At 34.4% G+C, this 15,747-nt stretch overlaps 3 protein-coding genes across 4 annotated transcripts; 2 read left to right on the top strand and 1 right to left on the bottom strand.

The window, feature by feature from the left end:
* The first annotated feature begins 7 nt into the window (after positions 1 to 7).
* On the top strand, positions 8 to 2,852 carry LOC133199710 (uncharacterized). Its single transcript, XM_061335578.1, has 5 exons — positions 8 to 181; positions 1,690 to 1,783; positions 1,994 to 2,153; positions 2,416 to 2,568; positions 2,662 to 2,852. Exons 1-5 carry the CDS (start codon positions 42 to 44, stop codon positions 2,850 to 2,852), a joined length of 738 nt encoding a protein of 245 aa, XP_061191562.1. The 5' UTR covers positions 8 to 41.
* A 4,842-nt stretch (positions 2,853 to 7,694) lies between these two features.
* On the bottom strand, positions 7,695 to 11,388 carry LOC133199711 (uncharacterized). Its single transcript, XM_061335580.1, has 6 exons — positions 11,211 to 11,388; positions 9,561 to 10,130; positions 9,248 to 9,351; positions 8,357 to 9,085; positions 7,989 to 8,259; positions 7,695 to 7,851 (listed from the first exon to the last, which is right to left on the bottom strand). Exons 1-6 carry the CDS (start codon positions 11,386 to 11,388, stop codon positions 7,712 to 7,714), a joined length of 1,992 nt encoding a protein of 663 aa, XP_061191564.1. The 3' UTR covers positions 7,695 to 7,711.
* Positions 11,389 to 11,722: 334 nt separating this feature from the next.
* On the top strand, positions 11,723 to 15,332 carry LOC133199606 (uncharacterized). Of its 2 annotated transcripts, none has more exons than XM_061335449.1 (2): positions 11,723 to 12,087; positions 12,763 to 15,332. In XM_061335449.1, exons 1-2 carry the CDS (start codon positions 11,854 to 11,856, stop codon positions 15,283 to 15,285), a joined length of 2,757 nt encoding a protein of 918 aa, XP_061191433.1. In that variant the 5' UTR covers positions 11,723 to 11,853; the 3' UTR covers positions 15,286 to 15,332. The 2 variants fall into 2 exon arrangements, with proteins under 2 accessions (XP_061191433.1, XP_061191434.1); XM_061335450.1 differs by lacking the exon at positions 11,723 to 12,087 and adding an exon at positions 12,127 to 12,363.
* The last annotated feature ends 415 nt before the right edge of the window (positions 15,333 to 15,747 follow it).

A 15,747-nucleotide genomic window follows, 5' to 3' on the forward strand; every position in this document is an offset into this window, starting at 1 on the left:
CTGTATAAGAGGTTAAATTATGCGGATCAAATTAGCGGGAAATGCCAATGGAAAACTTTGTAGAAGATGTGGATAGTGCAAGATGGGAGAAAGTTTATTGTCTCTACCAAAAGGCAATGAAATTGAAGATAGACAAAATGAAAAATGACAAAGGAAAGGAACTAGAAAAATTAGATCTTTGGTAATTAGTCATTATATTCTGATATTGCCATGACATGTACCAGGTCTGGTACAATCACTGGATTTAGCTACGTAGCTTGAATTACCTACATAGCTTTATTAACCTACCTGAAGTAGCTTTATTTAGCTACCAAATCAAATTTATTTTTTAATTTACCATTTTTCTGAGAAAGTGCAGAAAATTGCACTTTGATGCAGTGATAATTTTCAACTTTGAACTCATCTGAAAACAATTCATGAAAAAATCACTCTTGGAGATTTGTCCAGAGACTCCCTGTTGGTCTAGGACAAAGCCCTGGTAATTAACATGGGAGTAGATCCAATGAAACGTGGTGACTAATACTCTTTACAAACACTGACATGATTAAGCACTGGTCCTGCCAAAATTCCTTTAATCAAAGGAAATCCAAACAAATTTAACAAGACGTTTTGAAATTGATCAAAAAAGTTCAAAAGCTCAGGGACATTAAATCTCAGTCATCTGTCTGTCTTTCAAAAAAAAACCCTTTGACTAAGTTATAGGGCCCAAAATAACTGAAAACCGTGGTCCAAGTTGTTAGGCTCGGTTTCAGTTCCATTTTTCCAGAATTCAGTTAATGGGTCAGGTTTATGTATCAGAATCTGTTTTATAAGAAAAATGGCATCGAAATTAAAACCATGATGATGATGACAGTGATAAATAATCATCACAACTGAAATGTACTTCATCCATGACAAAACACTTGTAACAAAAGGATGGGATAATTATCAAAACGAGCAAGAATGGTCATGTTGTAGCTAACAGTCGGCTTTGCAGTCCTAAACACAGATGTTAAGACGTTAACATGGTTAAGACTTGTTTTCAAGGTGAATTTAATGTAACAAATAAAGATTTTTCAAGTTTAATTCATGAAATTAAGGTTTAAATAGAAGTAAATAACTAAACCGAAAAACCCAAAAGCGAACCGAAAATTTACAGAACCAACACAACCCGAAAAATTCCAGAACCGTGACAGCCCTACTAGCCTTTCTGAATGTTTTGTCACTTTTGACATCTTGACCTTAAAGTTTTGCCTACTTTTCAAAAAAAAGCTTTTGCATCTGAAAAGTTAGGGCTTTCAAATTACTGTGACAAGGCCCTGCTATATCAATATTGATCTGCATGTCTGTACAGTTTAAGCTTAGCCTTTAGATCACTTTACAGCTTATCTCAAAGGATATCCAATCTAAACTTGCAGATGTGGTGCATCTGTGGAACTTGATGAGATGCGTCCTCTGATTGCGTAGAGGAGGGGGGGGGATCAATCTCTTTAGGACAATTCTAGATATTATTTTGAGTTGATAATGTACACAATACATGTATATATGAGGAAGCTGTTGATCTTAAACATTATTTAAGATAAAAATAAAACATAAGCTTGTAATGTTATAGGATTATGAATAAGTTCTCGATGAAATCTCATTTTATTCTTTACATTATTGTGGTATTCATGCCTTGAGATAAGTATTGATTGATTTGAATATTTGTAGGTTCCAGAAAGAATTGCCATCTGCCATTAAAGACAGGAAAGATAAACACATCACAAAAGCTGAACTGTGTAAACTAATGAAGTGGAAGCTCAGTGTATGAAAATCTGTAGTTTATTATCTTACAAAATTGTTTGATTTTCATTTAATATTGTTCATGACTATGCCAACATGGTAAGATTTAACAGAAAATTAATTTGCATTTAAAAGCTAAAATACAAGTACATTATAAAAAAGTGTACTGTATTAACCCTTATTGTTAAAGAATATACATGTATGTAATGCATAGGAATGATTTTATAAATAGAGAGGTAAATTTCGCCCTCGACTCCAACAAATGGTGGAATCAAACCCTGAAGATGCAGTTGTTTCAGCAAGTAAAAAGGCTTTCAAGCATTTACCAAACTTAAAAAAGGCCATAGAAGAGCTCACAGTTTTAAAAGCAGTAGGACCAGCAACTGCTTCTGGTAAGTACATGTACATGTATATACATCTAAACATGCTTAAACTGTGCTTGCACTGTTCTGCAGTATTTGATTGATAACACTGCAAGACAACTGACAGTACTAATTCTTGGACAGATTGCACACATTATTTTCAAAACAAAAAGAAATTCTGCTAAAGAACACATAGGCAGAAAACCTTAGTAGTAAATTTCAACAGTTTTCATGATGCCATATTATCTATAAAAGTACTTCAATTAACTTTTACAAGTTTATGTCTCTGCAGCTGTCCTAGCAGCAGGTGCCCCAGAACAAGCAGCTTTTATGGCAGATGAGAGCATGCAGGCCTTACCAGGATTACAGCCTCTACAGTACACTCTAGGATTCTACTTACAGTATATGGATAAAATAAAACATCTGATGAAAATTCTTCAAAAAGGTAATTATCAGACTCAAAACTGCATCACTGTAGATTGCTACAGATAAGTTTATCTCTCTCTCTCTCATATTAAATACATTATTTCTGATGTAGGTGACAAAGACTGGACTGCCCAAAAGGTAGAACTGACTTTGTGGACATATGAGAACCTTAGGAAGGCAGACCCAGCCCTACTGACAGACATACTGGAGGACACACCCAAACGAAAACAGGAGGAAACTAATGGAGATGTCAAGTCAAATAAAAAAAAGAAAACTTATATATATTTATTTTATTTGTTGTAAAAGTGGTGAAATATTCAAGTCTTAGGGTCATAACTATTGGAACCATTTTATTGTCACTGCAAATGCAGCCATCTCACTAATAGACAATTGCTACACTGGTAGCAACAACCACATATAAAACGAGGTCCCGTGTCGCAGTGGGTGCTGGCACGAAAAAGATCCCTCACTGCTCATTACCCTGAGTGCAGAGTATAGATCAAAATTTGCAACCCTCTACCGGCAAGTAGTGGCGTCTCCATTTGAGTGAAAAATTCTCGAGAGGGGCATTAAACAACAAACAAACAAAAACTTCTTTCAGTCAACCACTGGATGCCTGCATTTGTGGCAACATTGGACAATTAGGCCATTCCAAGTTTTTTTGCTCTGTTTAGCGTCACCCGTCTTTCAAAAACCTACCTACCTATTCGCAAAAAACACACAAGCCAAAAAATAAAACACATACTTTACAGTAAGAAAAATGGCATCATTCAAAGGATTTGATTTCATGAATCTATTTTTCTCATAGAAATATTTTCTGTTTGGTAAAATCAAGGTATTAAATGTTTAAATATACATTATATGACATACTAGTGAGAAATATTTAAGGAACTTGACAAAGAAGATGGACGTGTTTGGTGTGTGATCTGCAGGTATAAGGCCTACGAAACATTTATAGTTTGTCTAGGATTTGGTCGGCTGACCACAGCTGGACATACTTTACAAAGTTATGCACATCGGAAAATGTTACATTTAGTTTGAAATACTTTGTCAAATTTAATATATCAGTCTGCTTATTTTAATAATTACTACATGTAAAACTTAGTAACGCTTCACATAAATACTAAACACCTATAGGCTAAATTGTTAAATGCAATCACAAGTATATGTATATATTAAAGTATCAATAGGTTGGAAGAATTGCTTTCGCATTCTGTGCAACAGAACCAGAATTTATCTATTTGAAAATAAATCAGTACATAAAATTAAACTGACAAAAGAATTGAGTCTTTGACTAGAAAAAATATTAACACTCCATGCGAGGATCGAACCAAAAATATTTCTCTTCATTGCACTGGACGGGTAACGCATACTACTGAGCTTTCACTGCTACATATACTTCATGGTTTTTAAAGCGACAATGAAGCACCGCATTTAACATTGGAATTTTTTTGGAAAAAGTTCATTTTTTATCGTCTCTGGGTCTTCTCTCCATATTTTACAAATGTTTGTTAGTTTCTTTGAATTATAACACACACAAATAACATTTCAAAATCATGGAGAGATGACCCAAAGATAGCAAATTTTTAGAAAAACGTGTTTTAAAATGACACATCTAGCCAATTTTCAAGTTCTTTTTTAGCAAATCAAAATACAATATCGGGAAAATATGTCCCTTTCCTATTTCACAGGAACCCGATACATCAAAAGAATGCTAAAATTTCATATGACAGATCAATGAAATTTTCACTTTTCAAGTTCCTGCCGAATGCCAATCAAAAGCGCCCTTGTTCTTTCCAAAATTTTAACCAAAATAATCAATTTTAGGACTCCTGATTTTGTTTTTTTCTGATATGGGGTGCCAAAAACCAAGGTGCACGTGGACACTAAATAATAGAAAAAACTTGGAATGGCCTTAACATGAACAATATTCTATTTCAGTTTTACAGAAAAATTGGATCTTCAACACTGATGTCATATTTTTTTATTTTTAAACAAATTTATTTCAACTTTTTACCAACTTATGCTGTTCTTAATTTTTTGTTTAAATCTGTATGGTTACAATTATATCTGTATGATTACAATTACATCTGCATGATTACAATTACCTCTGTACAATTACAATTTCATCTGTATGATTACAACTACATCTGTATGATTACAATTACATATGTACATGTACAATTACATGTACAATAACATCAGTGTGATTACAATTACATCTGTACAATTACAATTACATCTGTAAGATTACAATTATATATGTATGATTACAATTACATCTGTACAATTACAATAACATCTGTACAATTACAATTACATCTGTACGATTACAATTACATCTGTACGATTACAATTGCATCTGTATGATTACAGTTACACCTGTATGATTACAATTACATCCGTATGATTACAATTACATCTGTATGATTACAATCACCTGTATGATAACAAATTTACCTCTGTATGATTATACAGTTACATCAGTATGATTACAATTACATCTGTACAATTACAATTACCTCTGTATGATCACAATTACATCTTAAGATTACAATTACCTCTGTACGATTATAATTACATCTGAATATTTTGTAGGGGGATATTCAATTCATTTATTTGACAACACCATCATACATTGGCATATAGTCATGAACCCTTATCAAAATGAAATCCATTTAAATACCATTTAAAAGACATTTCTTTTCTGACCATTTTAAAACCATTCGGGAGCCATTTTATATCATCAACAGTTTCAAGAATTCTCAACAGAAAGGATTATCATTTAAAAACCATTTTTCATTTTATTTCCATTCAAACCTCATTTAACATCCATTCAAACTCCATTTTTTGGGGCCTTATAACATGCAAATTAACCATTCCAAGACCATTTATGCAAATGAGAAGAAAAATGAAAAATAAATGGTTTTTGTTTTAACCATTTAATATCCATTTTAAAAACATTTTTAAAATGATTGAAAAATGAAAAAAGCTGGGTTCTCAATATCCACAGAATAAGCACTTTGAAAATCCATCTTTTTGGTAGTATTAATCAGTCATGAAACAAAGGTCAAATGTTTTATTTTTTCAAAACTTTGCTTTGCATTCCTAGAAATTTGGATGGATTAATCTCCTAATTTGATTTGAATAATGGTAGTCTGCATCTTTGACAATTTACAGTTTCCATGTTCATTTTGGTGTTCCATATGCAAGCAGTATACGTATTCTAAAAATAAAAGAAAATGCATAATGAGAAAAGAACAGAAAACTGTTTTGTCACATTTTTTTCACTACTGCAGCTGATCATTACTCCTGTAGCATAAATCGAATAACTTTTACAAGGTTTGTCTTCATGAACAATATAAGTATACATGTTCAAGTATTGCCCTAGCTGCCTGTATATTCACTATTTCATCAGAAACAAATGAATTATAATAGGTTGAACAGATTGAAGAAGAAAATTTTAACCATTCAATACCTGAGAAAAGTGAGCAAGAAAATAGTTAATAATTGAAGTTTATAAGAATTTACAATAGTGTCCCTCGATCAGTCTAAGTTTTAACTAGATTGGCTTATAAATTAATTATTGCATCAATATGATCAGTGGACACTCCTAATGTACATGTTTTCTTTAGAAAAAAGCATTTTTCTGTTGTTGACATTAATAAAAATATGTACATATTTATACTTACTTCTTAAAAAGAATACCCTTTCAGTGATGTTGAATGTGTTGTTTTTCTTCTGCGCCACTCCCCGAATATAAGAAACATTAAAACTGTCAGATAATCATCCTCCAAGAAGTTAGTAATCTTATAATTCTGCTTTGATCATTAATGTACAGTTTTTTCAGCATCAAAAACACTAAAAACCCCAATCTTCCTTAAATTCAGCCATTTAAGCTCCATCACTACCAGCTAGGTTGAAGTGCTCTTGTCCAATGTTTAAAATAACTGAAAAAGGTGGTCACCACAGAGCTGGGGAGGAAATCTGATAGCCACTGGCCCATTATACAAACTTGGCACCTGGCATCAATTAACTGCTGACAAATCTTAAGGGTTAAGAATATGCCTAAAACTAACCATTTCTTCATTTTTTCCATTTCTCAGAAAATAAATGGAAGAAAAATGGCAAGCTCAAGCAAGTTAGATCACCAAACTGGCATTTCTTTTCCATTTACTCAAGTAAATGGAGAAAAAATGGTGTAGTTTACCATTTAAAAAGCATTTTCTAACAAAAATGGTTTTGAAATGGTTCTGAAAAAATGGTTTTGGAAAATTGAAAGATAGAGAAATGTAGGAAAAATGTTTTTAAAATGAAAAATGGCTAGAAAATGCTGAATGAATGGAGATAAAATGGAAAAATGCCATTTCTTTTTGCTATGGGAATGCAACAAACAATTTAACATACATAAATTTAAATTAATTAAAAAAAAATTATTCCAGTTAGTATATCAGTTATGTTGAAGTTTTTATTTTCTAATATCAAAGCACTTTTTCAGAAAGTTACATACTCTTCTAGCAATTTTAATACTTGAAGGGTTGATACCTGTACGAAATGATACGCCTGGAAAATAGGGGGAACAGAGGCGGAAAAATACAGAGATTCCGGGCGTCAAAATATTTCCACACATTTAAATAGAGTAAACCAATTCCAAGTGGAAACCAGGCGGAAGTCAGACGGAAGTTGGCAGGAATTTTTAGGCGAAAAATGCAAATGAGCTCCGCCCGGACAGATCTGATGGGCAAATTTCTCCGCCTGGAAAATCAAGGATTCCAGGCGGACCCTTCAAATTTTTCCGCCTGGAAAATCAAGGATTCCAGGCGGACCTTTCCTGCTCTTATTACACCCACATTCCGCCTGAATTTGACGCCTGGGTTCCGTCTGCTTCTTACATCTGACTTCCAGATGCTTTCTGCCCAAAGTCATCCTAAATATTTCACTGCATCCTTAGCTTCCAGTCCCACCTAATGATTTCTAAACAAAAAATCTCAAAAACAAGGATGAAATTGATAAAAAAAATATATTCTAAACTAAAATCATTAATATCATAATATCATAGATTTCCAACTCAATTTCCCTGATTTGACACAATTGTCTCAATTGTCACAGAAATCTTAATTCCAGTCAATGTTTTTGTCATGGAAATGTCACAATGTTGAAGCCTACTTTGATGGTGCGTTCTTCTTTACTTTAGGCTTAAGTTGCTTTCTTGCGTAGCTAATACGCTCCGTTATCGCATCATTTAAAAGACTTTCAGTTGGTTGTGCCATTCCATTTTTCCTGCACCACACTGTTACGTAATCTGAAACATGAACATGAAATTTTTAAATCCACCTGATATGATCACAGCCCCTTTTAATGAAGTTTAAAAATTCAAGTATGTCAAAAAGTTGGATGTTTTTACCCGCTGATAAAAGTTAAATATAAAATTGTTCTCACTCTTTAAACTGCTGACAAGTTCCTTGTCCAGAGGCTTACGGAAGTCACCTTCTTTTGTTTTGCTTAGGCCTTGTCCTCTGGAGTTAGCAAGAACTTCAAGAGAAAAAATCTCTGGAAGCAACTTGTAGCAAAGTGTGAATCCAGGTTTTTTGGCAGTTCTTGCTGCTGAAGTGGCAATTCTCAGTGAATCTGAATCTATTTCCAGGTCACATCCATCAAGCAGCTTGCACTGTGAATTTAAACAAGAGAACAATATATTAAAAACATGTACCTTAAATTAAAAAAAAAAGGGGGGAAGAGAAATTTTAGTTTCTTTCTTAATTCTCAGAAGTTAATCATATCAAGCAATATCATATATTTATATATACCTTTTGTATTCCTTCATTCTTTTTCTGTTTACGTGGCGATCTCCGCAATGGTGGTGGTGTATTGGTTGGTGTTGATTCTGATATTGGTGGTACACTGGTTTGCTGTGGAGGTGGAGATGGAGATGCAGGTGTAAGTGTATTTCCAAAGACTGTTTCTGTATGATAGATGTTTTGGTAAATGTGATGTGGTGTCGGTTCTCTTGGTCGGTGTGTAGTTGAATGTGGCAAGTCAAGGAACTGGTTAGTGCGCTGGTAGGGTGCATTCACATGTACATTGGACAAGGGCATATCAAAAGTTTCCCTGTATGGGGCTGTGAAGTCTACATCTACAGTTGATGACTGCTTTGTCTGACTGTCTAGATTTTCCCTGTATGGGGCTGTGAAGTCTACATCTACAATTGATGACTGCTTTGTCTGACTGTCTAGATTTTCCCGGTATGGGGCTGTGAAGTCTACATCTACAGTTGATGACTGCTTTTTCTGACTGTCTAGATTTTCCCGGTATGGGGCTGTGAAGTCTACATCTACAGTTGATGACTGCTTTGTCTGACTGTCTAGATTTTCCCGGTATGGGGCTGTGAAGTCTACATCTACAGTTGATGGCTGTTTTGTTTGACTGTCAAGAGTTTCCCGGTATGGTGCTGTAAAGTTTACAGTTGGTTGCCCTTTTGTCCGATTGTCTGTCATCCAATCTGCTTGCACAACAGTGTCCAAATCAGCAAAGGTGTTCTGTTCAAATGTTTTCAAAATGATTATTTACTTTCATATTAGTTCAATGTATTTACACTTGTAAAAATAAACTAAAGTAGCTTCTAGATAAGCTGTTGGATAGAAATCCTTTTTTGATAAGAGTGAATAAACAATATCAGCCTTTCTCGTTTTCAAACTGACCTGTGGTTTTTGTTGCCGTGCATAGGTTACAATCTTCTTTAAGTAAGACTGCACGTCTGGTCTCAAGAAATTTTCTATGGCCTGGATGACCTCCAAGGATGGAACTAAATTTAAATAAATTGAAGAAAAATATAATTTACAAAAAAAATTCATTCATTATTGTTAAATATATAATTATGTATAATTCAAACATGAAATTTTGATCTTATCACAGTGGCACTCGATCAGATTTTTTTCTCAACATTTACTCATTTCAGTGATATAAGAAAAGACAATATCTGAAAAGTTTAAGATATGTTCAATTCAGTTTTACCTGGTATTTCACAATATCTTTCGGGTGAAAATGGCACTTTCAGTGGTGTATGCTGTGTTGATGGTCCAACAGCATCCATGGCATCATTGCATATTTGCCATGTTTGCGATATTGAAATGGTTTCTGAGGACACTGCGTCTGTCTCTGAAACCATCCTGGTCTGGTCTGCTGAAACATTTTCAAACTGATTTAAAAGATGCATTCCTTTTTGTCTTTGCAGGGTTTTTAGTGACTGGGGTAGAGTGTCTGGATGCTTGAGTTTTGGGTTTTTGGTCTTTGGCTCAGTGTTTTCGGTCTTTTTATTTTTCTTCTTGGGACTTCCGGCATCTTCAGTAACATTCTTACTCTGCACATTTACTTTCTTTTTTTTCTTTTTTGGACTCATAGTGTCATCTTGCTCCTCTGATTCACGCAATCTTTGTGTCTTGCTTCTGCTTCGCTTCTCATTCTGCTCCTCGGTTTCATTCACTTCAAAGGAAAAGAGTTCCTCTGGTACTTCGGTGATGTTCTTTGCTCTCTTTAAAATTTTGGAGTAGGCCTGGGTTGCAAATTTATTCAAAGTCTCTTCATCTGTAAATAAATCAAAATTATTAAATAATGCATGTCAAATAACAAAAGTAATAAAAATCCTGCTTTCACATACAATATTTGGTAGTACTAGTATGTAATAATAATATTGTCTCTGTTTATCATGTTCATAAAACTTTGTTTTTCAGGACTTGTTAGTTAATATAGGTCCTAATAAAGTTTAAACAATTAGACTGGGTGTTAACAGGATTTCTTTCATAAATTACTAAATAATACATAGTCTATCGCCGGTGTAAATGTGACAGATTGATAGGTTAATGCTTACTCTTGGACTCCTAGACGCCTATTTTATCCCATGTTCAAGTTGTATATTGTTTGCTTAATTTATGAGATCTGTCGAAGTTTGCTTTACTTTTCTTCTAATTTTTTCCCCACTTTCAAACATTCCTTTCGTGTACTAAGTTCGAGATAATTCTAACTGATTTGACAAGCACATCATCACTCGGATCTCCTCGGATGGTTCGCGCATCGCACACTCAGCCGAGGATTGCCGATTGGTTCTTTACACAGAAGAGATCTACTTCCGGAAGATTTGACATTCATGATTATACGTAAATAAATAAAAGTACGGGAGCTGACTAATAACCTAATGCATAAATATTTAAGAATACATGTATATAAACCGCGTTGGTAAACTACATCCTATATTTATTCTCTTGTGATATATGCAGCACTTGAATAGGTTTTGGCATTCTCTCACCAGAGGGCGTACATTCACGAAGCTTTTGACGGAAATGGTCGAAGGGTTACGAGATCGATCACGTGACTTTGTGGAAGCGCGATGTAATATTTAAAACATGCGAAATAACGATTACAATAAAGTGAAATAAAATGAGTAAATTAACGATATTTTCAAATGTATATATACGCATATCATATATCATAACTTTCTGCTTTCAACACTGTTCAAGTTTTAAATTCCAAAAAAAAAAAGACTATACATTTATCAAAATTGATTAATTTTGCATTATCACTTAAAGATTTCACATAACTACTAGCTAAACCAGTCGACTAGGCTTAGTTTTATTAAATCATCACAAGAAGAAAACTAATCAGGCTTACCGCCGACTTTGATGATGGTGCCGTGGAACAAAGACTTCTGTCCAGCATTTTTTCCAGGCCAGAGCATCTCCACTTTTCCTTTTGGTTCCCACTCACCATTTAATACTTTTAAGCTTTTGTTGTTTTTTCCAACAACACTGAGACTTGCGTCTTCGATGAAGAAAATACAAGCATACATTTCAAAGCTGAACTGTGATACTCAGAGCAAAGTGATGGATCCGCGGAACAATTACAAGTGAATGATAACGAAAGACTCGGGCGCCAACTGCCTGAACTGGTCAGAGAAGCACAGTATCAAGTAACAAGCGATAACCCGCTGTGCGACAGAGGCGACTAAGGTTCTGCTACTTTATTACCAACTGATTACAGTGATAAATATTCTGATTATTTTTCAGTAATCCGCAGTGTTAATGAGAATTAAATTTGTGTACGAAACTTTAAATAAAAAAAGAAATTGTGCTTTCTTGCACCAAAATATCCAAACAAGAAAGAAATGCGATTTTTAAAATAAATACTGATAAACAGAATTAAATCCCCAGTTTTCGCCCCAAATTGATGATGAACAGATGAAAGTCAAGTTGACCTGCAACTCCGGTTTTTATTTCTACAAATTCAATCCGAGTTGCGACTGAAAAAAATAGATATGGAAGACGCAAAAAAGAAAAGGCGAAGGGGACCGTACAAGCGAGACGAGAATGACGCAAGAAAAAAAGAATTGATACGGCTAGATACAAAATTGAGTGAAGAGAGCAATCTGAAATTTGATATATCTGGCGAAAGGAACTTCACAGACTACTTGCATTTCATGGATCCTAGATTTCAAACGAATTCTTCACCAAAAACAGACGATTCTTTGACTTACCTGGATGAAATTTCGGTACGTATACACACACACACACACACACACACCAAAAAAAAAAAAAAAAAAAAAAAATCCACATCCGGAATGCATTCATATGTTAAATGGAATCCGGCTTTAAGAGTTCTTAATTTATTTCCGGTTTTATTTCCTCTCGGAAAAAAAACAAAACAAATCTTTGTCTTTGAGGCATGGAATGGGATAACAAAGATAAATTCAATGAAAACATTTGATTGTTTAAACAGTTTCTACACCTTTAGAGTATTTTACGTAGTTTAAATACGGACACCTGAGGTTAGTATACATATAGACATAGATTGCATACATACACGTGTTAGAAAATTAACAAGCAAAAAGGAATGTTCCTGAAAAACTTCGTCATGCACAAGAAAAAAAAAGCAGACACTGGAAGAAAATTAATTGTTGGGGGGGGGGTCCATTAAATACAATAATAATGTGCAGCAATAAAAAAATTTTAATCAGGAAAGTGTGTGTGTTGAAGGGGAAGGAGGGGGGGGGTTCCTGCTGGGAATTTAGTAGGTGATACTGTGTGATATTGTGTATGTTAGGTAAAGTTAATTGCATGAAAAGTTTTCAGAATTTTGAGGATTTAGAGTTTGTTGAATTAAAAAAAACCTCATTTTTATTCTGATGAAATATTAAGAATTAATACATTTTCAATGATTTATTTAGAAGTTCCCTGAACATTCCGAGGGTGCATTGGGTGATCAAAGGGATTTTGAACCTGCAAAAGGACAAGTACTAAAGGAAGACAACACAGCAAACAAATACCATGGTTCTTTAAGTATTGACCAAGATGATGTTCAGTTGGAGGAAATGTATATGTATGAACTATCAGATGAAAATAATTGGGAGGAATATGAAGACTGTGTAGAGTTACTGAATGACTCTGATACAGAGCTTGATTTTGACAAAAACAACTTCACGGGCGAAAATGCAGAGAACATCTTAAATGAAGATGACCAGCTTCTTTACCCTGGTGCTTCAGTGTCCATTGGAAGCTTCATGCTTTTGTTCACATCTTTCATCATGAAACACAGCATTAGCAGTGATGGGATTTTACAGTTGTTAAACATATTTTCATATGTCTTACCAAGCAGCCATATACTGTGCACAAGTCTATATGACTACAAGAAATTTTTTTGCAATTTGAAAAATCCATTGGTAAAGCATTTCTACTGTGTCCATTGCCTAGGATATTTAAAATCCAATACAGAGACAACATGTCCATATAATGGGTGTAGAAAACTCCTCAATGAAAATGACATCATGTACTTTTTGGAGATGCCAGTTGAAAATCAGGTGAGAAATTTTTTTTCACAAGAAGGATTCTTTGAAAAACTTCAAGTGAGATTTCAAGGACAAAACAGGGATGGAAAATATAGAGATGTGTATGATGGACAACTGTACAAATCCTATTGTGAAAATGATGGGCCGCTGTCACAACCAGAAAACATATCTTTTACATTCAACACAGATGGTGCCCCTGTATTCAAGAGCAGTAAAGTTTCAGTTTGGCCATTATTCATGGTAATAAATGAGTTACCTTACAAACTACGCATGTTGAAAGAGAACATGATAATGGCAGGACTTTGGTTTGGCCCACACAAACCAGCCATGGGAACTTACCTATCTCCATTCTTGGATTCTTTTAAAAGATTGCATGACGGGATAAATTGCTTTTCTCCTTCTCTAGGAAACTTTATAAGTAAAGGCTACCTACTTTGTGGCACAGCAGACCTTCCAGCTCGTTGTCTTGTATGCAATGGTGTTCAGTTTAATGGAGCATATTCCTGTTGGAAATGCATGCAAAAAGGCGAAACAGCAAAACGTGGAAAAGGACACACACATGTTTTTCCATATTTGTCTGCACATCCCAAAGGTCCAGAAAGAACAGTAAATGCTGTTTGTCGCGATGCACAAGAAGCCCTAGATAATCTGGAGAGAGGAACTTCCCGACCTAGTGTCAATGGTGTAAAAGGGCCATCATGGCTGACTTTTTTCCCCAAGTTTGACATTGTAAATGGAATTGCTATTGACTATATGCATGGGGTGTTGCTCGGTGTTCAAAAATTGATGTTACGTCTCTGGTTTGCAGCAGAGTTTAGTACTAAAAATTTCAGTTTTCATAAACATGTCAAAGATGTTGACAATAGATTAAGAAATTTAAAGCCATCATTAGACATTAGTAGGTTACCTCGATCTATTGAAAATGACTTGAAGTACTGGAAAGCTTCAGAATACCGTTCATTTTTGTTGTACTTTGGTGCACCTGTTTTGTATGGTATTTTAGATTCAGTTAGGTTTCAGCACTTTTTGCATCTTGTCAATGCCATGCACATTCTTTTAAAAGAAGGTAGCTCACATGATCAAATTTCAGATGCAGAATCAATGTTATTCAATTTTTGTGCTGACTTTGAAGTTTTGTATGACAAATGTTTCATGACACTTAATATTCATCAGCTCTTACACTTAGCAGATAATGTTCGTTTTCTAGGGCCATTGTTTACTCATAGTTGCTTTTCATTTGAGGATAAAAATGGCTGTCTGTTGAAAATGATCCAAGGCACACAGCACATTGATAGTCAGATTGTTACTGGTGTCTCTTTTTTGCAGAAATTGCCTGAATTGAAACAAAAGTATGTGAAAAACACAGTTGAAGGGTCAAAATTAGAAAAACTATTCAACTCTATTGAGTCACCAAGTGTATTGATTAGATGTGAAATGATAGAAAAGGGGGTGTATGTTTTAGGTGGGGTAAAATCTCGAGATTTGACTAGAGATGAATACAGAAAGCTCTGTGATTATCTGGGCCATGCACCAATTATTGACAAATTTAGTACATTCAAAAGAATTGATTTTTTCAATCACATCATATATGGTTTGGAGTATGCAAGAATGATGAAGCGTGACAATTCCACAGTAATGTATTTTTGTGGAGATGCAATGTACTTTGGTCGAGTAAGATTTTTTCTACTCATTAATGACAAGAGCACAGTCATAGCTCTGATAGAAACACTTAACTGCTTGAATTTTTCTGAGCATTGTAATATATTGAGAGTACAGAAAACTGGTCAAACAAAGTTTATTGCAATGAAAAATGTTAAAGAAGGATGTATGTTTTTGGAAGTCCAGAGTAATATTGAAAATATTTGTTATGTGTGTCGTTACCCTAATAGAATAGAATCTGATTGATTTTGTTGGGGATTATAATTATCTGCATTGAAATGTCAATAAAGTGGACATAAGCAAATTTTTGGTGTACATTTTCTATTTAAAAAATTTATAATGCCAAATAAATATATTATTTATTTTTATAATTTATTTCTGACTGGTAAAATTTTATAATAAGTCAGAAATCCTGGCAATGAATGAGAGTTCAAATTTTCCAACTGCCTAATTGTACTGAATTCTTTCTAAGTCTGAAAATTCCCACTCAAAGATGGTAGGTCCAGGCGGAGAATAAGAGGCGTAATTTTGAGTCTAATTTTCCTCCTTAAATCCGCCCAGAATTTGTCATTACCTAGGCGTAATTTTAGAGACGGAAAAAGCCAGTTTTCCGTCTCCTGCTCCTTTTCGCCCCTTTCCAAGCGGATTCCGCCTCTGTTCCATCTACTTTCCAGGCGAATTCCGCCTAAATTGTTCATACAGGATAAT

This window comes from Saccostrea echinata, unplaced genomic scaffold (genome assembly GCF_033153115.1).
Source record: "Saccostrea echinata isolate AGI-Se365-2 ecotype Australia unplaced genomic scaffold, CSIRO_AGI_Sech_v1 ptg000034l, whole genome shotgun sequence".
Classification (NCBI taxonomy): Eukaryota; Metazoa; Mollusca; class Bivalvia; order Ostreida; family Ostreidae; genus Saccostrea; species Saccostrea echinata.